Source organism: Oreochromis niloticus, linkage group LG2, assembly GCF_001858045.2.
Source record: "Oreochromis niloticus isolate F11D_XX linkage group LG2, O_niloticus_UMD_NMBU, whole genome shotgun sequence".
NCBI lineage: Eukaryota > Metazoa > Chordata > Actinopteri > Cichliformes > Cichlidae > Oreochromis > Oreochromis niloticus.
Window position 1 is genome coordinate 15,126,992 of NC_031966.2, and position 24,572 is coordinate 15,151,563.

The 24,572-nt window shown below is 37.6% G+C and overlaps 2 protein-coding genes and 1 long non-coding RNA gene across 3 annotated transcripts; all 3 read left to right on the forward strand.

The window, feature by feature from the left end:
- The first annotated feature begins 7,694 nt into the window (after positions 1–7,694).
- On the forward strand, positions 7,695–8,854 carry LOC112847509 (uncharacterized). Its single transcript, XR_003221078.1, has 4 exons — positions 7,695–7,819; positions 7,985–8,119; positions 8,210–8,265; positions 8,353–8,854. It is a non-coding gene; the product is annotated as an uncharacterized LOC112847509 (long non-coding RNA).
- Positions 8,855–10,209: 1,355 nt separating this feature from the next.
- LOC102079056 (uncharacterized) lies at positions 10,210–13,519 on the forward strand. Its single transcript, XM_019362089.2, has 8 exons — positions 10,210–10,237; positions 10,323–10,448; positions 11,299–11,385; positions 11,504–11,836; positions 12,110–12,460; positions 12,539–12,658; positions 13,233–13,288; positions 13,378–13,519. The coding sequence occupies exons 1-8, from the start codon at positions 10,210–10,212 to the stop codon at positions 13,498–13,500; spliced, it is 1,224 nt and encodes a 407-aa protein (XP_019217634.1). The 3' UTR covers positions 13,501–13,519.
- Positions 13,520–22,443: 8,924 nt separating this feature from the next.
- On the forward strand, positions 22,444–24,415 carry LOC102079247 (uncharacterized). The gene is made up of 6 exons (XM_013270329.3): positions 22,444–22,486; positions 22,610–22,942; positions 23,207–23,560; positions 23,638–23,763; positions 24,009–24,064; positions 24,153–24,415. The coding sequence occupies exons 1-6, from the start codon at positions 22,444–22,446 to the stop codon at positions 24,282–24,284; spliced, it is 1,044 nt and encodes a 347-aa protein (XP_013125783.1). The 3' UTR covers positions 24,285–24,415.
- Positions 24,416–24,572: the final 157 nt, after the last annotated feature.

Sequence of the window (24,572 nt, forward strand, 5' to 3'; positions counted from 1 at the left end):
TTCCTATTGAAAAGCCCCCAAATGCATCTGTTTTACAACACAAAGTAAAACAGATGCATCCCCAGATCTGTTTTCATACATAGACATGTGGTAACTAGTGAAACGTCAGAATCTCAGCTAAAACTCACAAAACCATTTCAACAACCACCAAACTGCTAAAACAATAAACGATAAAGTGCTGGTAAACAGCTTCCACAAAAACATGTAAACACAAAGCAGCAAAGTCTGTTCACCTGACAGTATGTACACAAATATGCAATTGGATGCTGAAAACAGACATCTCAAAGATTCAGAAACTGAAGTTTTTGTCACTCTCTGACCAACATTCACTGAACCAACAGCAAAAGAAGACCAAAACTGCACTTCACATTTAACAAAAACATTGTAATGAATTCCTACTTGTCTGTCTTACTTCCACCACGATTATCTCTCATTATGCTGTTTCTGTTTTTCATTTTATACTCCAGAAATGCTATGTTTTTTACAACTACATTTGTAAAATGAGTGTGACACCCCTGCCTTAAACAGACTTTTGTCAGTTGAGATACTTCCTCGGTGTGTGAGCCAGAGCATATGGACTGGATGGGGAACTTGACAGGGAGGCATTTGTCTCACCTCTCACCTCTATTTTTTTTTTTTTTAAATGAGGAAGTTTTTTTTAATACTCATATATAGTTGTGAAAATATGTCAATAGAATTTAGCTCAGTAGGCACCTTTTTGGATGGGACTGGACCCCCAAAGGCTCCATAAAGGCAATAGTGTACTCATCTGGCTGAACAAGGAAGTACACTGGATGAACAACTGCTGACCAAGCATTGCTATGTGACATTTGACCCATCTGTTCCAGTCCAAGGACATATCTGCTGAGTCAAAAGGAGTCATCATTGAATCATTCAGTCTTTTGTGCAATCAACCAATCACCTCCCACTACCACCACCTAGATGAGTCATTGATGCACTCCAACAGATCCAAGGGTCAGCCAGATCTTCAGACTGCCTGTTTTCACATGAAAACAAGACGTGTTATAATCATAACCAACCCAAAAGCAAAACCCAGTAATTTACTTGGTATCAACAGTCATTTCTCTATGAAAAGTCAGCCTGGAAAAAAAAATGTTACATAAATCTTAATAGTCTTAACACTTTTTTTTAGTCCTTTATAAAGCATACAAAGAACAGGGGAAGGATTACTACAATTGCTAATGAAATAAGAAAAATCTGTGTTTAACCAGGTTCTTGTCTTTGGTTTTATGCAAATGGAGACAGAAAGTGAGTGAGACAAACTTGCAGAGAGGCAAGTTTGCAGAGCAGTTTGCTAGAATGGTCTATATTTGTCTACCAAGCCTTTCCACAACTATAGATAGCATTTTATATTGTTAAAACAATGTCTTTGTTTAAAAGAGTGTAATAATATTTGTTCATATGAAAAAAACTTTCTTTATACTCTCAAAGGACTTTGAAAGAGCCTTCTGCGTTTAAGGCATGAGAACAACAAGCAAAGCCACAAGCAACAACTATACTGACAAACAAAAGTTGTGGTGGGCCATTTCTCCACCCCTTGACCAACTACTGAAGCTGATTACTCAGAACAGAACTCACTGTGTGCTTTAACAGGATATGAAGTGAGCAAAGACGTCAGCAAGCTCCCTTCAAACACCAAGCGTCTACAACTTTATACATCTCTCATAAAATATTACATGTATGCAATATTCATAAAACTGTATTTAAATGTATATTTACCTAAACATACTTAATTTGATCTTTCAAATTAAAGTACTTATCCGTCACTGTGCTAAGAGAGGCACGTAGGAACACCTTTACCAAGGTTTCAAACCTATAGTCAATAATTTGCCATTAAAAAGTCACCACAAAGGACAGGAAGGGACAATTGATTAGCACCTCCCCTCTTCTGGAAGCAGCTATAAAAACATAGAAAAGTGTAGAAATACTCTTTTAAATGTGTTCTGTTATTATTTCTACTTTTATATAGTGTCAATCTGCTAGACTTCTCAAATGGATGGAAAAAAAAAACAAGAGCAGCTTCCTGAAACTGAAGTATAGAGTGAAACAGGAAGAAAAGCCCCTTTGTATTTACACCTTTCTTTGAAAGCCCAACCACAGAAATGCTTAAGTTTCCATGCACTGTTTGTTTGTCAGCGATGAGTGTGACTTTAGGTTTAGTTGTCTTTGTGTGCAGACATTAAGAAAAGGCAGAATATGCAAAGTAAAACAACTTTTTAAGAAAAAGCTTTTCAAGTTCGCCTTTTAAACTTGACATTTACGTCTTAAATGCTTACCTATGGTATATTGTTATGTGTAAATCATCGTGCACATTATTAATGTGAAGAAATTTTTTTTTTACTATTGTTGTAAGCAGTGAAGTGGCAGAACAGAAAGTGGTCTCAGACGGGAGGCTGTGTCATGTAACACACAGATCTCTAGCTTGACCAAAACTGAGATTGTGGTTTTGTGCTACTATAGATTTTTCTGCCAGAAACATACACACGTGATTTGGAAATGACTTGATTCAAGCATAGTGCACTGCTTTTTAGGGCCAGATTTTAATGTAGGTGCTTTCATTTTCCTGACATACAATATAACAGGCATTAGAGCAGGACTGTGACTGCAGAGGGTGTGAATGTCTTCCTAGTTACTGTTTTGGTTACACATACCAAACTTTTTCTTTTTTTGGTAAACTTGCCCTAATCAGGATCAGGGCTGAAAACAGGATCTGTTTTCAGTTTTATGTGTGTATCAGTGTTTGTGTGTTGATAGGTGGAGTTTAGTAGCTTGTTAGCAGACAGATTGCACCCTAATTAACCCCTACACTTCCCTACTTGTAATGAGTTCCTTAACCATTTGTCCAATATGAATGACTAGGTAACTTGAAGTGTTGTATTATTTAAAACCTGTGCTGAGGCAAAAAGTGAGGAATAGTGCCAGAAGAGGCTGAATTTGCGCACCTGTGCACATTCTCTAAACATTTTCTTTTTATGCAGGGGATTCCAGTCACCTGTGCTACTCTGTGTAAGCACAAGGTCTGGAACAGCTGCAAACAAAAGTAATACTGAGGAAAATAGTATGCAGTGCTGGAGTGTAACAGTGAGAAACAAAAATAATAAAACACAGCAAACATGAGTGAACATGAAAAGTTCAGTTCAGGTGAGAGTGATACCAAAGAATGTGTGCATAGCTAAAATCTTCCCTTTGTTAGTTGCCTTTGCCTTTAACAAGAGTGCAATATTTAACATCCTAAGAATAAGAACACAGAATAAGAACTGCACTACAAGGACAGCTGTTTTAAACATCTGTTGTGCCATATTTAATACAGAAGTGAGATGTTGAGACTTATACATCATCACTGTGATTTTCTTATAGATAATAATAATAAGAATATTTTTTCATCAATAAATAGCACAAAAACCTAAAATTTATGACATATATTATTAAAATTCATACTCTTAATACAGTCTTGATCAAAAGTATGCATATTTTCCATGGTTGGGTCTGAACAAGGTTCCAAGTAGAGCTTCAACATGCAGCAAGAAAAAAACATTTTTTAGAGCATGCAATTTATTGAACGCTTAAACTGAAACAGGCTGATTTGCAGCTGATCAAAAGTTTAAGACCGCACCTCCAAAAAAACCCATAAACCCCCCTAAAAAGAAATTCTAAACACGAACTCAGTAATGAGTAGTTCCATCGTTATTGTTGATCATTTCAAAAATGCGTTGCAGCATGCTTGATGCAAGCGTTTCCATGAGGTGAGTGGGAACATTTCTCCAAGTGGTGAAGACGGCCACACGAAGGGCATCTACTGTCTGGAACTGTTTTCTATTCTTGTAAACTTTCCTTGCCATCCATCCCCAAAGGTTCTCAACTGGATTTAGATCAGGTGAACACACAGGATGGTCCAAAAGGGGTGATGTTATTCTCCTGGAAGAAGTCCCTTGTCCTGCGGCCATTGCATGCTGTAGCGTTGTCCTATTGAGAAACCCAGTAGTTACCACACAGACAGGGGCCCTCAGTTATGAGGGATGCTCTCTGCAACATCTTGACATAGCCAGCAGCCATTTGATGTCCCTGCACCTCCTGAAGCCCCATTGTTCCACTGAAGGAAAAAGCACCCCAGACCATTATTGTACTCCCTCCACTGTGGTGAGTAGAAAACATTTCAGGTGGGATCTGCTTGTCATGCCAGTAGCGCTGGAAACCATCAAGGTTACATTGTTTCTCATCAGAGAATAAAACTTTGTTCCACCTTTCAGTGTCTCATGTTAGTCCAAAAGGTCAGATCTGTGGCATTCAAGGAGACGAGGCCTTTGAAGAAGTTTTTAATTTTTGAAGCCGTTCAGTCTCAAATGCTTGATGGTCTGATGGTTATGGGGTTGCAGTCGGCGCCGGTAATGACCTTAATCTGGGTCGAGGATCGTCCAGTGTCAGACAGCCAATTGGATCCTCCAGCTCAGTGCTGGTGAAATGTTTTTGGGTCTTCCACTTGACTTTTTTGTTCCATAACTCTCAGGATCATATAAGAAATTACAAATGGCTGTCTCACTGCATCAGACCATTTTTGACCAGGATATGTCCTTCAATGCACATATTAAACAAATATGTAAGACTGCTTTCTTCCATTTGCGCAACATCTCTAAAATTAGAAATATCCTGTCTCAGAGTGGTGCTGAAAAACTAGTTCATGCATTTATAACTTCTAGGTTGGACTACTGTAATTTGTCGTTATCGGGATGTCCTAAAAACTCCCTGAAAAGCCTTCAGTTAATCCAAGATACTGCAGCCAGAGTACTGACAGGTACTAGAAAGAGAGAGCATTTTTTTCGCCTAAATTGGTTTCCTGTCATTGGCTCCCTGTTAAATCCAGAATTGAATTCACAATCCTGTTCCTCACATACAAGGCCTTGAATAATCAGGCCCCATCTTATCTTAATTACCTTGTAGTACCATGTCACCCCATTAGAGCACTTCGCTCTCACGCTGCAGGCTTACTTGTTGTTCCTAGAGTATTTAAAACTAGAATGGGAGGCAGAGCCTTCAGTTTTCAGGCCCCTCCTCTATGCAACTAGCTTCCAGTTTGGATTCAGGAGACAGACACTCTACTTTTAAGATTAGGCTTTAAGCTTTCCTTTTTGCTAAAGCATATAGTTAGGGCTGGATCAGGTGACCCTGTACTGTAAAGCTGTTTCTGTACTGTGATGGGCTCTGAAACCTGACTGAAACTCTTCAGATAAGCCATTCCTCTGCAGATGATCAGTTAGCTGTTTTACAACTACACTTTGAAAATTTTTTTATATGAAAGGAAGGTTAGGTTGGCCTGTAATTAGCTAAGACTGCTGGGCCTAGAGATGGCTTTTTTCCTTCGTTCCTTCCTTTTTTCCTTCCCACTGTCGTCAAAGTACTTGCTCATAGGGGTCATATGATTCTTGGGTTTTTCTCTATTATTGTAAGGTCTGTCTTACAATATAAAGCACATTGAGGTGACAGTTGTTGTGATTTGGTGCTGTATAAATAAAATTGAATTAATATATGCTAATTAATAGTGAATTAAGTGAATTAATTGATCATATGACAGGTTAACAGATTTTGCATGTTATGCATGTGATCTGTTAATTTAAGGGCCTTAGGAATCAAAACACTTGTGAAATTATCTAGCAACTAGTCAGAGTTTACTGTTAAACTGTTTACTGTTAAGATGTTGAGTTCTTCAATTTATACCAATGCATGTTAATGACATAACTGACATGAGATGATGACATGAGATAAAATATCCACCCATCCATTCTCTTTCACTTATCAGGGTTGTAAGGCACTTGAGCTTTTTTCAGCAACCATAGAGGCCGGGTACACCCTGGACAGGTCACAAGTCTTTCACAGGGCTTACACAGATAGTCAGATATCCATTTGCACTCACATTCACACCTATGGTTAATTTAGAATCACCAATTAACCTAAACCCACTAACTGCATTTCTATGGACTATGGGAGGGAGAGAGCACCCACGCAAACATGGGAAGAACATGCAAACGCCACAGAGAAAGACAACAGCCTGGATTGTGGAGTCAAACTCAGGCCTTCTTGCTGTGAGGCAACGGTGTTAACCCCCGTGCTGCTATGATAAAATGTGTGTTTCACAACTATTGAAAATGTTAAAACACTGAACAAACCTCCTGCTGTTCAGTGGCATTGCAGTAATCTCTGTCATGTAGCATCCTGTCATTATGAGTTGTTTACAATGGCTACAGTCATTATCTAGTGTTATGCAAAGACATTCTTGTTGTCTAACTTTGACGATGCCTTAACCAGACTGAAACACATGGTCTTTGCAACGTTCAGTGATCAATAAGATTTTAACTTTTAAACATTTAAAATGAATTAAATATCACTTAAATAACCATACATTTAACCAGAATTACAATTTCAAGTTGAGTTCTTTTAAATCATTAGGGGTTAATTGTTTACAATGGCTCGATAACTGTCATAGTAGCATTAATATAAAATGTGCTTCAGCTTTGTTGTGTTCTTTTTTTCTAAGTTTCAGTTTGAGAAACCCACAAGAATCAAATATGAGATGACAGGGCTTACATTTGGTGTTGTTTCATGTGCTTTAGTTGGAACAATGGTTGATACTGTTTCCACTCCAGTAATGGAGTGATACACCAACATAACAAGAAGCCAATCAGACTGCTCTGAAATAGTTCCCTCCCACTACCAATATTTATATCTGGATGATTCCTTTATATTAAGTTATTTTTACAACAGTATCAGGAAGGTAATACAACAAACAAACAAACAAAAACAAAAAACAGAAATGGTTGTATTTTATTTGTTGCTGATGCTCAGTTTTGGATGTAAGTATTTGTAGAGACATCAGATTTACAGCTGACAAATATATTTCAATTATTGCCATTTTTATATAGATAATGAAGAGAAGACAACATATATGATTCTGTCTCTTGTTCATGTCTGACTTGAATAATATTTTTCAGATTGCTCCGATGAACAGAATTTTGAGACAAAGACCGTTTACGTTGGGGAAAATATTAACCTGACATGCCCCCGTAGGTCTGTGGGAACCTTGTTTTGGATCAAGCTTGTTTCTGGAGACTTTCCTAAAATCTTAGGAAGATCATTTAGCTCTCAGAGTGCTGATCAGCGCATTAGAACTGTAACAGATCCTGGAATATTTGACCTGTATATTACAAAAGCACAGCAGAGTGATACAGGAGTTTACATCTGTATGAAAACAGCAAATCGAGAACTAACATTTTTGAATGGAACCTACTTAAAAGTTGAAGGTAAGAACAGAAAAACATTTTCCTCTGAAATTACATAGTTTGTTTCTATATTCATGAACAGAGGCATATATGGCATTTATTTAAGTCAAGTTTTTACAAGCTTTTCTTTCTTTCTGCCTTTCTTTCTTTCTTTTTCCCTTTTCTATTTAAATTGGTCTTTAAAATAACAAGTGAATTTTTCACATAATTTTGTTTCATTTTTGTAGGACCTGAGCCTCCTTTCACTACAACTCCTCCATCTGATCCTGTCCATCAGGAACACACAGTGACTCTCCAGTGTTCGGTCTTTCATGACTTCCTGAATAAAACATGTCCAGTAGATGACAATGTGTTCTGTTTGAGCGCAGAACCACATCAATCTCACTTGGATTCTAATTGTGTTCAAACAAAAACATGTTTCTACAGCTACTTCAGAAACTTCAGCTCTTCTGATTCACAGATGTATTACTGTGCTGTGGCCACATGTGTGGAGTCTTTTTCTGGAGACAAAACAAAAGGCGATACTGACGGTAACTGAATCATGTTTTTATGTAATGGGGAAAATTGGAATATTTGTCCATTTGATTAGATTCTAGTTTTTTACCTAATATTCTGTAATGCTAAATTAATCTATATATATTAAAAAAACACTTAATCATTGCTAACATAATTCATTTTCTTTTGTTTTATTTCAGCAGTCAACAAAACTAATTCAGTGAAGGACTATGCACTTCTCTATCTGTTATGTGTTGCTTTGGCTGTAACCCTGATTGTTATAGCCTCTCTAATCTATTCAGTCAAGAAGAATAGCTCATGTGTGGGTTGCAATGGTATGCAAAGTCAATAATACATTAATTTACCAAACAATATTCAACAAAATTGGACTCACATTAGTGTTGTGGATTTATTTATCAACACAGATGCAGTCGCTTTACGAACAAATGTGACAGCAAAAGGAGATCAGGAAATTATGCAGGTAGTTATGAAAAAAAACTCTTCAAGCTTTCTGATGTTTTAATGTCTCCCTGTGTAAATAAGTATCCACATTCTTCTGTTTCCTCAGACAGATGAAGACTCATTGGTTTATTCTGTAGTAATTTTCACTTGTGGAAAAATGGGATACAGGAACAAGGACAACAGAACCTGCAGAGGACGAGAACATCTGTACTGATTTAAAGGCTCTTGAGGTGGATTAATAGCTAGTGACATTTAACTCTTGCCTTTTAAATTGTGTTAGAAATGTACTTATCCTTCTAGCTACCCTTTTTTTTTTTGCATTTTATTAATAGTTATATAGACAAAAATAAATAATTACAATGATAATTTTTAATTTGTTTTTCTAATAGATGTACATAGTATTAATCCTATCCATGAATGGTTCTTTATTGTGGAACTTTTCTTTTTTCTGATGTTGTGATATGTTTCTACATATTCTTGTGTCTGTATATATTTCTTCATGGCCCACATCAATATGTTTATCTCAGTGTAATGTATTGAAAGGAAAAGGTGGAAACAGTATATGTATTACTCCCTTCTTAATAGACAGACATAGAATAGTGTACTTCAAACACCAAATTTTTTAATTTCATGTAATTGTATTGGTCACGTTTGGTTTAAAAGGAATAAAAAGTTACCAATCTTGGCCTGCAGGTTTTGGTCTCTGTCATCAATTTCAGGTACATCTAGAGTGACTTTAAAAATCACAGTAAAGTAAGTTTGTCAGGTGATGGTGACACTTGTTCACGATAAGCTGTAGAACTTCAGACCATGAAGTTCTCACTGTTTATCTCACTGCTTTAAGGAACATCAGTGCAGAATTAAAGTCTAGACAACAGTGTGTGTAATGTGCGTGTGTGTGTGTGTGTGTGTGTGTGTGTGTGTGTGTGTGTGTCTGTGTGTGTGTCTTATATCAATTTGCCAAACATAACTACTCCAAATGTCTTTTAATAAATTCCTTACTATATTTCTTTATGTCTGAACAGTAACAGGTCAAATATACATCTTCAGTGAACCCCCACAACCATATATAGTTTCCATCTATAGGTTCTAAAATATGCAAAGCAGCTTTAATGACACCAGTCTGTGACTATTGTAAATAGTGGTGTGAAAAAGCTCCAGTTGTGAAAACTTGCAACTGAGTCTTTTACAGCGCAGTGGAGGAATTCTGGCCCACTCATCTTTGCAGAATTGCTGTACATCAGCCACATTGGAAGGTTTTCATGCATGAAGCACCTTTTTAAGGTCATGAAACAAAATATCAATGGGACTCAGCTCAGGACTTTGACTAGGCCCCTCCAAAAATCATCTTAGATCTTGCTTTGTCCCTTGCTTCCTTCCTCCATTCCGCATGCCTGTCTCTTGCTCCAGGCAATTGAAGTCTTGTCTTTAGTTTATCTTATGATCAATTCAATAAAACTTTATTGATCCCGAAGGTTGGCCCCATATTACCCATCTTACCCACCATACATACATTACCCAAACATCACATGGGGAAGACAGGTCAGAGAGGTATAACAATGGGAAATGCACAACATGAGGAAAGACGAGGAGAAAAAAAGAACTCCCCCCAGACTGAGCTCCAAACACACCTTGCTGGTGTGTTTTGAATCACTGTCCTGCTGCAGAAACCAAATGTAGTTCAGCTTGAGATCATGAACAGATGGCCGGGCATTCTCGGTCAAGATGTTTTGGTAGACTTAAATCAAGGGTGCCAGATTGGTCTGGACCCCACCCACTCGCCCGCTGCCGGGGAACGCTGGTGGGGGTGGTCGTAGTGGCAGCCAGGACCGGATCAGAGCTGCCAGAATCACAATCCTGTGCATGCTGTGCTTGATCTTTCTGCTGGTGGCGTGACACCACCGCCAGCTCAGCCACCATTTGGGCCAGCTCCTCGCGTGCCTGGCCTGGTCGCAGTTCCGCCATGCCGCTTCCTTGGTTTGTGGCAGGCAGTAGGCATGATCCGACCACAATTCTGCATTCTGAGACATCTTACTTTATTAACCGGTTGCTGTTCACACACTTCCACGGCTGCAGCATCCCAGCTGCCAGCCACACACATCACCAACAACAACACAACAGGACCCTACAGCGCTCTTAAGCTGGTGTGGCATTATTACAATGGCGCGGGTGCCTCCACCTTCCCTGCCGCGCCCCGCCATGGTAACCAATTCATCTTAACAACTCATGAGGATCTTAATTTGTAAAAGACAAACAAACAAAACACATTAATGTATTTGTTGACTTGGAAGGGGGGTCGGCATAGGGCTTTACACTATATATATGTTCTCTCTGATGTTGCTGGAAGTGTGTTTAGCTCACTAAATAGCTGTGCAGCAACACAAATAGTCCACACACCAGAAATGACCCTATAGATCCGTTGTGCAAGCTGCAATTGTGACCATTTAAATTTTAGACTAAAGCAACCTCTATTGGAAGTAAAGGAAATGCATGTAAAATGTGTGGTGGTGTCTTCACTCTTAGATAGGACAGAGCACTGTAAATCAGATAACACTCAAGATCTAACCTAGATTTATTGTCTAAACCTAACCAGGCAGGAAGTGAAAATGAAAACGAAAAGTAGTAAGGTGTTTCAACATGGAGCAAACGAAAAGTAGTGAATGACTGAAAGGAAAGTTTAAACTTAAAAATGTTAACATGAACATTTTAAACTGGTAAAAATACAGCATTTCTATTGAGAAACACTAAAAGGGGTTGTTCGAAGATGATAGGAACAAATGACCAAAATGATCACTTAGTTGGAGAAATTGCTGAGAGATGATGAACAAAGAAAGTGAATATTGGATAGCAAAGACGAAACAACTACAAGATAAACCCCTAACATTAATTAGAAAAGGAATTTACCTTATAATTAAAATGGCTAAATATATAACGAAGAGATGACCTGCCCTGGACAACAGAAATGTGTGACAGGAAGTGCACTTGAACCTTTATTCTGTGGTAACCAATCAGATTCATTTCACGCTTTAACGTGCTATAACACCTCCTACAGTCAATGAAATACCTGCAAGCTGCCCAAAAAGAGGCACTTTCAAGATGATCGTGTTATTGGTTACGCTGCTTTATCTTCATCGAGGATGTAAGTATTTTCTTATTCTGTTCAAGGTTTGTCCATACATGAATTTTGTTTCTGTGGTGATTTTCCTGCGTCATTATGACTTAATATTGTAGATTCTGTATGTTTTCTTTGAATTTAGATACACTTATCCCGATAACTTCAGTTCAACTTGGTGAAACTGTAACCTTCACATGTGATCTGCGTAAGAATTCACAGTTCAGCCGTAGAGAAGTCGACTGGTACAAGCAGAGTACCGGGGACACTCTAAAATTAATATGGACACTGAAGGAATCTGCACAACCTAAGTTTTCTGCTGAGTTTAATCAATCAAGATGGAAGGTTAATTACAATGAAAATTTCACCAACCTCACCATTTTGAGGGCAAACCAAGAGGACGAGGGAATCTACCACTGTGGAATCACCGAGTGGTTCAAGAATACTGAATGGAGCGGCTCATATTTGTTAGTCAAAGGTAATAATGTGATCTAATTACAAGTTTTCCCTAAGCTTTAACCAGTAAAGCAGCAGTGTTAAGAAAAAATAACATCATTAATAAACATGCTATGAAAACTGACAGAATAATACATTTACAATATATTTCATAAAATCTAAGATATATTTTATCTATTTTTTAAAATAATTTCAGTGATTTCATAAGATATTCCAAGTGAAATATTTTAATTCAAGACACACAACTGTGTAACACCTAAAGTCACATTTGCTAACACTGTTTTATTTAATCCAGGACACACTCAAAGGACATCAGACTATACTGTTGTTCAGTCACCGCTGACAACAGTCCAACCAGGAAACTCGGTGACTTTTCAGTGCTCAGTCTTCTCTGACTCTGACAAAAAGACATGTCCCGGAGACCTCACTGTGCTCTGGTTCAGAGCTGGATCACATAAAAGTTATCCAAAATTAATCTACACTGACAGAAACAAAAGTAAAGAATGTGATAAAAGAGCTGACCCCCAGAAGAGCTGCAATTATACTTTTTCTAAAATCGTCAACTCGTCTGATGAAGGGACTTACTACTGTGCTGTGGCCACATGTTGGGAATTATTCTTTGGGAATGGAACTAAACTTCAAATAGGTATGACTTTGAATAATATGACAGCTAGTTTTCTGTGTCTTTCAGAATCATTAATAATGTCTTTCCTTTTTTTTCTAGAGCAAAAGGCAGGTTCTGAATTTACTGTGCTGGTTATAGCAATAATCTGCTTGTTTATTTCTGTGATTCTCACTATTGTTTGTTGCCGAACTCCAAGAGGAACATGTGAACAATGTAAAGGTAAGTGTTGTTCATGGTAAGAAAGTCACTCAAACATCATTCTAGTGATGTGCAGTACCACTGATTTCCTTCCTGATCTGACACCAAGTGGTACCAACAATACTGATCCAATACTGATACTTTGTATAAAAAATAATGTGTTTGGAAAATCAAAATCAAAAGTAGTGTATTTCAATATATACCTTCATAATAAATAGAAAACATCTGACTACTTGTTTTTATTGTTTAATTATGAAGAGTTATCATACAAGAAATTTAAAAATCCCTTGCCCTATGACAGCTGGGATAGGACAAGCGGAAGAGAATGGATGGATGGATGGATGGATGAAAAGATCCACATTAACTCGCTAATGGAGATTTGCTGCGTTAATGGGGTTATGGCTTTAACGTCATTTTAACGAGATTAAAGCTGACAGCACAAATTTTAATACAAGAATTAATTCCAGAATATAAACACCTAGGTTCAGAGGAATCAATTTTTCAGTATCATCCGCACACCACTACATCATTATTCCAAACAACATTCAACAAAATCGGACTCACATCAGTGTTGTGAATTTATCTATCAATACAGATGCAGTTGCTTTCCAAGCCAATGTAACAGCAAAAGGAGATCAGGAAATTCCACAGGTAACTGTGAAAAACATCAGGAGCAAGCTTTCCGTATGTTTTAAAGTCTGCCTGTGTAACCAAGTCTCACCATTTTTCTGTTTCCTCAGACAGATGAAGACTCATTGGCTTATTCTGTAGCAATTTTCACTTGTGGAAAGATAAGATCCAGGAACAAGGACTACAGAACCTGCAGAGGACAAGAACGTCTATACTTATTTGAAGGCTCGTAAACTGGATTAATATCTGGACACATATAACTCTTGCCTTTTACATTCGGTTAGAAATGTACTAACCTAATGTTCTTTTCCACATTTTATTAATAGTTTTATAGACAAAAATAAATAATTACAATGATAATTTTCAATGTAAATGGTATTAATTTTCATCTATGAATTTGTTTTTTCATTGTGGAACTTTTCTTTTTTCTGATGTTGTGATATGTTTCTAGATATTCTTGTATCTGCATCTATTTCTTCATGACCAACATCAATATGTAAATCTCAATGTAATGTAGTAAAAGAAAAAGGTGGAAACACTGGACGTATTACTTCCTTGTTAATAGACAAACATACAGTAGTGTACTTCAATATAATTATATTACATGAAGTAAAAAAATCAAATAAAATCTAAGTATTTAATAACTTAAATATACAGCGTGGTTATTTTTCTTATGTTGATGTATTTTTTTTTTTATTTTGCATTAATTTCATTTAGCTATGACCTTCATGTTTTGTAAATATCTATGTCAATGTAGGTTGGTTTGAAATAAATAGAAAATTACTGAACTATGTCTTGTTTATTAAATGGACTGCTTCCTACAACAAGCGAATTGCTCTGTGTTGACACACCTTGTTATCTCTCTAACAAGGTTCCAAGTAAAGCTTCACCATGCAACAAGAAGAAATTGGAGTTAGACAAAACATTTTTTTTTACCATGCAATTTATTGAAAACAACGTTTAGACTGAAACAGACTGTTTTACAGCTGCTCAAAAGTTTAGGACCACATTCCTTTAAAAGGCCAACTCTGTGTTAAATTGTGGATTATTCGTTATCAGAGATGGGCAGTACTTGTAACGCGTTACTGTAATCTGATTACTTTTTTCAAGTAACGAGTAATGTAAGAGATTACTATTGCAAAAACGGTAATTAGATTACCGTTACTTTCACGTAGGAACGCTGCGTTACTGCGTTACTAAAACCGTGATTTTTTGCGAGAATGTCTCATGACAGTGACGTAAGCAAGTGCGACATTCGTGACAACAGCTGTCTGCAGATCAACAATGGATAATATATCGAGTGCGGGAGAGAGTATGAGCGTGCAGCATTTAAAGCGTGGAAGTACTGACCTTACTTTGAGTTTGATTCCATAAAAAGTGACAAAAACATTAGTGTCCACTGTTCACTGCGTGGGAAGAAAAATCTTTTTAAACCCCTAAACTTCCAAGCAAGCACCGAGTGCGCTACAACGTAATGTGAAATTCACAGAGAAACTCGTGGATTCTTCCACTGACCGCTGCAGCACACCTGCACCAGGGTAAACCTCCGCCTAACCCACTCCTGCTTTATAGGTGAAAATAGTGCAACAGGACCGCTGAGTCTTTGATTTTATTTATTTTCTGCTGTGTTTTACTTGCATCTATTTGAAAGAGCGAGTGTAAACACAAAAAAATATTTTATTTTATGTGCTGGAATGTGGAGAAAATAGGTTTAAATGTTAAACAAATTTCTTCCAGTCAGAGAATGTTGCATATAATTTAATTTTTGCTTGATGCATAAAGTTAAAAGATTAAAACTAATAAAACAAGTTTTAAAAAGAGACTTTTCCATTTGATTACATTTTGTATGATGAATTATGCAGAAAAAGTAGAACTGGGCTGAAAGATCTATCGCTTTATTACCTATTCAGGTTGTAAATCGTGTTTTTAAAAAGTAACTAAGTAATTAATTACTTTTGAAAATAAGTAATCAGTAAAGTAACGGCATTACTTTTTTGGGGAAGTAATCAGTAATTAGTTACTGATTACTTTTTTCAAGTAACTTGACCAACACTGTTCGTTATCTTCTGTCAGGTAGTCACACTGTCATGACGTTCTGATGGCAAAGGCAAAAAAACTTTCCCGTTTTGAACGTGGTCGTGTTGTTGAACTGCATAAGCAGCGCGTCTCACTTTAGCAGCGATGCTGAAGTAAGACGCAGTACGACAATTTCCTAAATGATCCTGAGGGTTATGAAACAAAAAAGTCTAATGGAAGACCCCCAAAAATTTCACCAGCACTGAACTGGAGGATGCAATTGGCTATCTGTCAAGACACTGGACGATCCTTGACCCAAATTAAGGCCATTACTGGTGCCCACTGCAACCCCATAACCATCATGTGGCATCTGAGACTGAAGGGCTTCAAAAACAAAAAACGTCTTCAAAGGCCTCGTCTCCTTGAACTGCAAAGAACTCACCATTTGGACTTTGCAAGAGAGCTCCAAACATGGGACACTGAAAGGTGGAACAAAGTTTTATTCTCTGATGAGAAACAATGTAACCTTGATAGTCCTGATGGTTTCTAACATTAGTGGCATGACAAGCAGATCCCACCTGAAATGTTTTCTACTTGCCACAGTGGGGAGGGCGCCATAATGGTCTGGGGTACGGTGTACATTTTAGGACATCGTCAGGTCTCAGGAAAAAAGTTGTCAGGTATCAGTCTCACACGAAAAAATGTCAGGTCTCAGAATCACACGAAAAATTGTCAGGTCTCAGACTCACACGAAAAATTGTCAGGTCTCAGACTCAGACGGAAAAATGTCAGGTCTCAGAATCACACGAAAAATTGTCAGGTCTCAGACTCACACGAAAAATTGTCAGGTCTCAGACTCACACGAAAAATTGTCAGGTCTCAGACTCACACGAAAAATTGTCAGGTCTCAGAATCACATGAAAAATTGTCAGGTCTCAGACTCACACGAAAAATTGTCAGGTCTCAGACTCAGATGGAGGCTGCCATCTTGCAAATTTGGAGTAGTGACTTGAGGTGGAGCGAATGTGTAACGCTCCCGCCCACACACCCGCTGGTGACCGCAAACACGCCCCCCTACACTTTTTACTTAGCCCGGCTGCTCGAGGTTTTTTTTGCTGGTTTACCACGACTGACGACTCGTTTAATTAAGGTAAATACAACCATGTCACTGTTATATAAAAAAAAGACACACAGTTTATCGTCTTATTACGGAAGCGTAGAGCTGCCACCCAGGCAAAAGAAAAATAGAAGTATATCACGTTATAACGTGAAAAGTTTATTGTTCTAACAAGATACTTTTCATGTTTGTACAATATACTTTTGACGTTTGAACAACACAATATCACGTTATTACAATATATCATAAATATCATATAATATTTATATTGTACGAACGTGATATTTATATTGTACGAACGTGATAATTATGCATATTGTAATAACGTGATATTATATTGTCCAAACGTCAAAAGTATATTGTACAAACATAGCAGTATATTGTACAAACATGATAGTATATTGTACAAACATGAAAAGTATCTTGTTAGAACAATAAACTTTTCACGTTATAACGTGATATACTTCTATTTTTCTTTTGCCTGGGTGGCAGCTCTACGCTTCCGTATCTTATAGTTCTAAAATCGCTCTGTTGTTAATTCGTTTGCTAGATTAGTTGCTAGCATACGCACTGTGTTGGAGGCTTGTTGCTAGCTAGTTAGCAATGCTACACACCTGCTACTCTAATAGTCTGTGTTATTGAAGGATTCAGCACTTCTTAGGGTTTTGTTATACATTTTTAGACAGCGATGAGATCATCTGCACACTCTACAGAGCCCCAGAGTTACTGTTAATATAAAAAATATAAGACTGTGAGTGTAATGGATCTAAAACTGTTTAAATCTTCAGAGCCCTCTACATCCTGGTAACATGGAGACTTTAAAAACATCAGCAGAACGTGTCAGTAATGTAGTCTAATTTGTTCTTTTCATTTAATAATAATCCATATTATATCAACAGCTACATTCACCCTGGAGAGAACCTAGTGAGGGAGACCATCAGGACCAAGCTGGGTTTCCTGTGTCCAGAAGTTTGGAGAAACTTCTTCCCTTTCTTTCATCACAGCTGTCCTGTGCCAGAAGTTCTGTTGACCTACTTAAAAAGGCATCATTTAAGAAACACCAGGAACACTGAAGCTCATCGCATTGATCAAGCAGGACTCATGATCTTCACCAGCAGCTCCCTCACAGGGAAATCTTCAGCACTCCTCCGTAGGCCCGCTCCAGGAGATGGATAAACCCAGCATTTCATGAACACTGTGATGGAGACCTTTGGTTTGTGTAATGTTATAAATACTCGGATACTCCCCAAAGGCTCCAGACTTTTATATAAAGATATTATATTCAGTCCTGTAGAAAGTTATATATTTAAAAATATGTGATCCTCTCTGGTCACTCTGGTATGAATAACTCTGAATCACTTTACGGTAAATAACACACAATCTGCAAAAAACTGTGAAAGAATTCCAGATCACAAGTTTGTAGTTCAACATACTACAACATTCAACATGATGACCTTTGGCCTTCATCAGGTTTTATTTAATTGTGTTAGACAAAATCTCATATGCTCTTCATGCAGCTGAGTACATCAAGTGTTTAAAACGGAAGCTGTGCAGGTCTGAGATACAAACTGAGGTCCTGTTAATGCTGATATATAGTGACACAGTTACATGAGTGATTAATCCTTTTGTTTTTTTTGTTTTTAACTTTATCAATAAAGCTGCAGCTTTCACTACAGCACGTGTGGTACTTTAACCTTTGTACTGTTTTCATCAGTTCATTTTGCAGTTAACATGTTGGATGATCTGTCTGCTGTCACTCGATGGTGCTGAGGTCTGAATCTGAGGGCAGCTCCTGTAATCACAAAGAGAACAGAACCATCAAACTCAGATATAAATTTTATCCCTCAAAATTGAAATGAAGCTGATTCTTCTGTCCTCACACACTCAGGATCTGAAGTTCTTCTCTTACATTTTTTCAGTATTACAGTAGACTACAGTACTTTAATCCATAGTTCCTGATTAATGAGGAGTTACTGAAGTACAAGCTTTTAAAAAAGATGTTACTGTCTTTACAGATGTGGCAAGAGACTGAAAACATGCTGTTGTTTGCACATCTTTAATATTCAGCTCTGCACTGGAGCTGAAGCAGGGTGCAGCCTGTTGCTTTTACAGTATAATAATAAAAGTACAGTAACAGTAATTAGTGACTGAGTAGCCCGGGGCGTTTCTCTTGATTTCTTTAGTAAATGCATTCACCTGCACAGATTAGCTAAACGAACCCTGACATCTTAGCTAGCTAGGCTAGGTCTCAGGACCTAGCTAAGGACGGTAGTTACGGATTAGCTTACAAACACATTTAACTTACCGAAACAGTGCAGCGGGGCCTCGGGTCCTTCTGTCGGGTAGTCCAGTTTACTGAAGAACACCTCAGGCTGTCAGGTTAAAACACTCGGTCGTGTTTACGAAGCGTAAACGCTGGCCCGCCTCTCAGAGCCTACGCTCTATCTGCTATTCCCGAACAGAGATACGCAAGTTTCTCCGTGACTGCAGCTGTCACTACAGTCATTGGTGGGACGTGACAACAGCGCCACCTGCAGGAAGTTTTTCTCTCTGTCTGATAGCTCGTGTTCTGAGACCTGACATTTTTCCGTCTGAGTCTGAGACCTGACAATTTTTCGAGTGAGTCTGAGACCTGACAATTTTTCGTGTGATTCTGAGACCTGACAATTTTTCGTGTGATTCTGAGACCTGACATTTTTCCGTCTGAGTCTGAGACCTGACAATTTTTCGTGTGATTATGAGACCTGACAATTTTTCGTGTGAGTCTGAGACCTGACATTTTTTCATGTGATTCTGAGACCTGACAATTTTTCGTGTGAGTCTGAGACCTGACAATTTTTCGTGTGATTCTGAGACCTGACATTTTTTCGTGTGAGTCTGAGACCTGACAATTTTTCCGTCTGAGTCTGAGACCTGACAATTTTTCCGTCTGAGTCTGAGACCTGACAATTTTTCGTGTGAGTCTGAGACCTGACAATTTTTCGTGTGATTCTGAGACCTGACAATTTTTCGTGTGAGTCTGAGACCTGACAATTTTTCGTGTGATTCTGAGACCTGACATTTTTTCGTGTGAGTCTGAGACCTGACAATTTTTCGTGTGAGACTGATACCTGACAACTTTTTTCCTGAGACCTGACACCTTTTTTCCTGAGACCTGACAATTTTTCGTGTGAGACTGATACCTGACAACTTTTTTCCTGAGACCTGACAACTTTTTTCCTGAGACCTGACGATGTCCTAAAATGTACACCGTACTGGGGTGCTTTTTCCTTCAGTGGAACAATGGGGCTTCAGGAGGTGCAGGGATGCCAAATGGCTGCTGGCTATGTCCAGATGTTGCAGAGAGCATCCCTCATAACTGAGGGCCCCCGTCTGTGTGGTAACTACTGGGTGTTTTCAAAAAGACATCGCTACAGTACACAATGCCTGCAGGACAAGTGACTTCTTCCAGCAGAATGACATCACCTCTTTTGGAGCATCCTGTGTGTTCCCCTGATCTAAATCCACTTGAGAACCTTTGGGGATGGATGGCAAGGAAAGTTTACAAGAATAGAAAACAGTTCCAGACAGTAGATGCCCTTCGTGTGGCCGTCTTCACCACTTGGAGAAATGTTCCCACTCACCTCATGGAAACGCTTGCATCAAGCATGCCCCAATAAATTTTTGAAGTGATCAACAATAACGGTGGAACTACTCATTACTGAGTTCATGTTTGGAACTTTGATTTCTTTTTTTGGGGGGTATACGTGTTTTTGTGGAGGTGTGGTCGTAAACTTTTGATTAGCTGTAAAACAGCCTGTTTCATTTTAAGCGGTGTTTTCAATAAATTGCAGGCCCAAAACAATGTTTTGTCTCACTCCCATTTCTCTTTGTTTGGTGTATGTTAACATGGGGGTTGTCAAGGTCTTAGAAACTATATTGTGGGATTGTGTTGCAGCTGAACAAAATTTTAAGTAGGTTAAGTAACTTTCACAAAGAGCAACTTTCTTGTAATTTTTTTAGTGCTCTTGGGCAGTAGTTCCCCAGGCTTTCTAAAGGTCTTTCAAAAGTTTTACTTTGGAAATTTGGCTGTTTTTTCACTCATTTATAGTCATAACAGATGAATTAGCACAGAACCAGTTTTTAATTGTATTTTGAAATGCTTTGTTACAAACAGGCTGTTGCAGTTTGACGGGCAACAAGGCATTTCCCAAAAAGCGACTAGCTGAAAACTTGGTGAATAGTAGCATGCTATGTTGGAAACTTAAGTAAACTGCAGAAGCAGAGGATGCTAAAAACGTGGTTCGCCTAAAAAAAACTATTTACATACCAAATTTTGACTTTCAAAGTCATTAGAATTGTATAAGATTTTTTTTGTCTTATGTACTCTGTTTTCCTCTATTTGTGCAACTTTCAGTAAATCACTCTCCTATTTCCTATTTTGGTACTAAAATATAAAGAAATGAGAGGTGGCACAACATTTTGCACAGTACCTTATTTTACTGCCATGTGTAACTTAGTGTTATACTCTCTTAAAGTATGGGATTTAGAATGAAACAGTGCAAATAATGGCATCTAAATACAATGATCAGTAAGTCAATTAATTTTGGACACTGTACACAAAGTCTTTATTAACACTGTATTTTGAGCCACTGTAGATAGATAGATAGATAGATAGATAGATAGATAGATAGATAGATAGATATTACAGAGTAATTAGTTCTTATTTTGTGTTTGGTTGCGCAAACACCTGGTTAGTTGTCCCCGCGCTCTTTTGTCTTCATGTTTCTACTTCCCCCTCCCCTTCAGGAAGGAGTTAAACAGTCCGATGGTGTGTGGGACAAAGGAGTTTTTAAGTCTGTTGGTTCTAGACCTAGGGAGAAGCAACCTGTCGCTGAGCAGACTCCTCTGGTTATTTATGACCATATGCAGAGGATGCCCAACATTGTCCATAATGTCTAGCAGTTTTTTTAGTGTCCTCTTCTCTGCCAGAGTGTCCAGCTTCAAGCCGATCACAGAGCCAGTCTTCCATATTAGTTTTATATTGACTTTGTTGATACATAATAATTCTTACGATAAGGAAAGGCTGTTTCTAAAGTGGTAAACTAGCTTGAAACTGTTGGTTGTTTCAAAGCTACATTGAAACATTATGATCTTCCCTAATTTGCAAAAGGCAAAACAACCAAAAAAAACAACCAAAAAAAAAAAAGATGTATTTGTTGTCTGGGAAGGGGTGGGGCTTTACATTATAACTCTTCTATCTGATGTTGCTGGAAGTGTGTTTGGCTCACTAAATAGCTGTGCAGCAAAAACAAAAATGGTCCACACACCACAAATGGACCCCATAGGTCCATTGTGCAAGCTGCAATTATGACCATTTAAGTTTTAGACTTAAGCAACCTCTATTGGACATACAGATAAATGCATGTAAAATGTATGCTGGGGTCTTTACTCTTAGATATGACAGAGCAGTGTAAATCAGATAACACTCAAGATCTAACCTAGATGTATTGCCTAAACCTAACCAGGGAGGATGTGAAAATGATCATAATCAATGACTGAAAGGAAAGTTTAAACATGGTCCCAGACAGGACTTAAACCCCTAACACACCTATATCATTGCATTAACATTTTTATTTATTTTTTTTAACATTTTAAAGATGAACATTTTAAACTGGTAAGGATCCATCATGTCTATTGAGAAACACTGAACACTTAAAAGGGTTGTTTGAAATGATATGAACAACTGACCAATACAATCACTTCGTAGAAGAACCTGCTGACACACAATGAGGACAGACAGTAAATATTCGAAAGCAAAGACGAAACAACTACAAGATGAACCCCTAACATTAATTAGAAAAGGAATTTACCTTATAATTAAAATGGCTAAATATATAAGGAAGAGATGACCTGCCCTGGACAACAGAAATGTGTGACAGGAAGTGCACTTGAATCTTTATTCTGTGGTAACCAATCAGATTCATTTGACAGTGTGACATGCTGTAATACCTCCTACAGTCAATGAAATACCTTCAAGCTCAAGAAAAGAGACACTGTCAAGATGATCGTGTTATTGGTTACACTGCTTTATCTCCATCAAGGATGTAAGTTTTCTCTTTATTTTATTTCTTATTCTGTATTCATGTTCATATTCATATTGTTTTCATGGTTTTCAATAATCATTGTGACTTAATATTGTAGATTTTCTCTGTTTTCTTTCAATTTAGATACACTTATCCCGATAACTTCAGTTCAACTTGGTGAAACTGTAACCTTCACATGTGATCTGCGTAAGAATTCACAGTTCAGCCGTAGAGAAGTCGACTGGTACAAGCAGAGTACTGGGGACACTCTAAAATTAATATGGACACTAAAGGAATCTGCACAACCTAAGTTTTCTGCTGAGTTTAATCAATCAAGATGGAAGGTTAATTACAATGAAAATTTCACCAACCTCACCATTTTGAGGGCAAACCAAGAGGACGAGGGAATCTACCACTGTGGAATCACCGAGTGGTTCAAGAATACTGAATGGAGCGGCTCATATTTGTTAGTCAAAGGTAATAATGCGATCTAATTACAAGTTTTCCCTAACTTTAACCAGTAAAGCAGAAGTGTTAAGGAAAAATAACATCATCAATAAACTTGCTGTGAAAACTGACAGAATAATTTACATTTCATAAAATCCAAGATACATTTTATCTATTTTTTTTAACTAATTTTAGTGATTTCATAAGATATTCCAAGTGAAATACGTTAATGCAAGGTACACGACTTTGTAACACCTAAAGTCACATATGCTAACACTGTTTTATTTTATGCAGGACGCACTCAAAGGACATCAGACTATACTGTTGTTCAGTCACCGCTGATAACAGTCCAGGAACCAGGAAACTCGGTGACTTTTCAGTGCTCAGTCTTCTCTGACCCTGACAAAAAGACATGTCCCGGAGACCTCACTGTGCTCTGGTTCAGAGCTGGATCACATAAAAGTTATCCAAAATTAATCTACACTGACAGAAACAAAAGTAAAGAATGTGATAAAAGAGCTGACCCCCAGAAGAGCTGCAATTATACTTTTTCTAAAATCGTCAGCTCGTCTGATGAAGGGACTTACTACTGTGCTGTGGCCACATGTTGGGAATTATTCTTTGGAAATGGAACTAAACTTCAAATAGGTAGGACTTTGAATAATATGACAGCTAGTTTTCTATGTCTTTCAGAATCATTAATAATTTCTTTCCTTTTTTTCTAGAGCAAAAGGCAGGTTCTGAATTTACTGTGCTGGTTATAGCAATAATCTGCTTGTTTATTTCTGTGATTCTTAATATTGTTTGCATCTGTTGCCGAACTCAAAGAGCAGCATGTAAACAATTTAAAGGTAAGTGTTATTCACTGGCTCTTAAAAAATCATACTAAATCATTTTCATTAAATTGTATTTGGTACATATGTTATATACACTTTTACACTTGATACTAGCTGCTGAGTGCACACTCTGTTACATTTGAACACATCAAGGTCAAAAACATAATTTTAATTTTTAAAAAAGTAAAATTGTCAAGTCCACAATTGGAAGCATGAGGTAATGTGGATTTTTATTTTTTTTAAATCAACATTATGCCCAGAAAACAGCTCTTCACAAGCAAGACAAGATGCCTTGAGCCAAACAATGAATGAACATGTAAGTGATAAGACTAAATCATATTTGTTAATTCAGGGAAACAATTTCCAGTAGCTTTATATAACAATATGAATTTTATTTTGCATAGACTGAAAGTGGACATGATCTAAACTATGCTGCACTGCATTTTTCTGGAAGTAAAAGTGCAAGAGGAAGGAAGAAGAAGAATGAACTGGAAACTGAGGAAACAGTGTATTCTCATATCAAAAGCAGAGTGTGAAAGTGTGTCTATACAAAACTTGTCTTTTAACACTGATTTGTTTAATTGGAAATAGAAAATACAAAGAACTTATTCCTGATTATGCTGAAAACATGATGTTTTGCATATACTGTTATTTACATATTATTGTGTTTGCCTGTTCTTGTTTTCCTGTTTCTGTGTGATGTTATAAATGATTAAATTAACAACATGACTCACAATATCAATATTGTCTCAGAGTGTTAATCGTGACTAGCTTAAGTCAGTTCAGTCTGTCTGCATCCACCTGGTTTTGGAAAGGGCTAAAGA

Bases quoted from the DNA above. Each gene is read 5' to 3' on its own strand.
- LOC102079056 (XM_019362089.2), top strand. From the start codon at position 10,210: ATGCCGCTTCCTTGGTTTGTGGCAGGCA. The intron at 10,449-11,298 runs GTAACCAATTCA...CACCTCCTACAG, and splicing joins CCCTGCCGCGCCCCGCCATG to TCAATGAAATACCTGCAAGC. The intron at 11,837-12,109 runs GTAATAATGTGA...TATTTAATCCAG, and splicing joins CTCATATTTGTTAGTCAAAG to GACACACTCAAAGGACATCA.
- LOC102079247 (XM_013270329.3), top strand. From the start codon at position 22,444: ATGATCGTGTTATTGGTTACACTGCTTTATCTCCATCAAGGAT. The intron at 22,487-22,609 runs GTAAGTTTTCTC...CTTTCAATTTAG, and splicing joins GCTTTATCTCCATCAAGGAT to ATACACTTATCCCGATAACT. The intron at 24,065-24,152 runs GTAAGTGATAAG...TATTTTGCATAG, and splicing joins GCCAAACAATGAATGAACAT to ACTGAAAGTGGACATGATCT.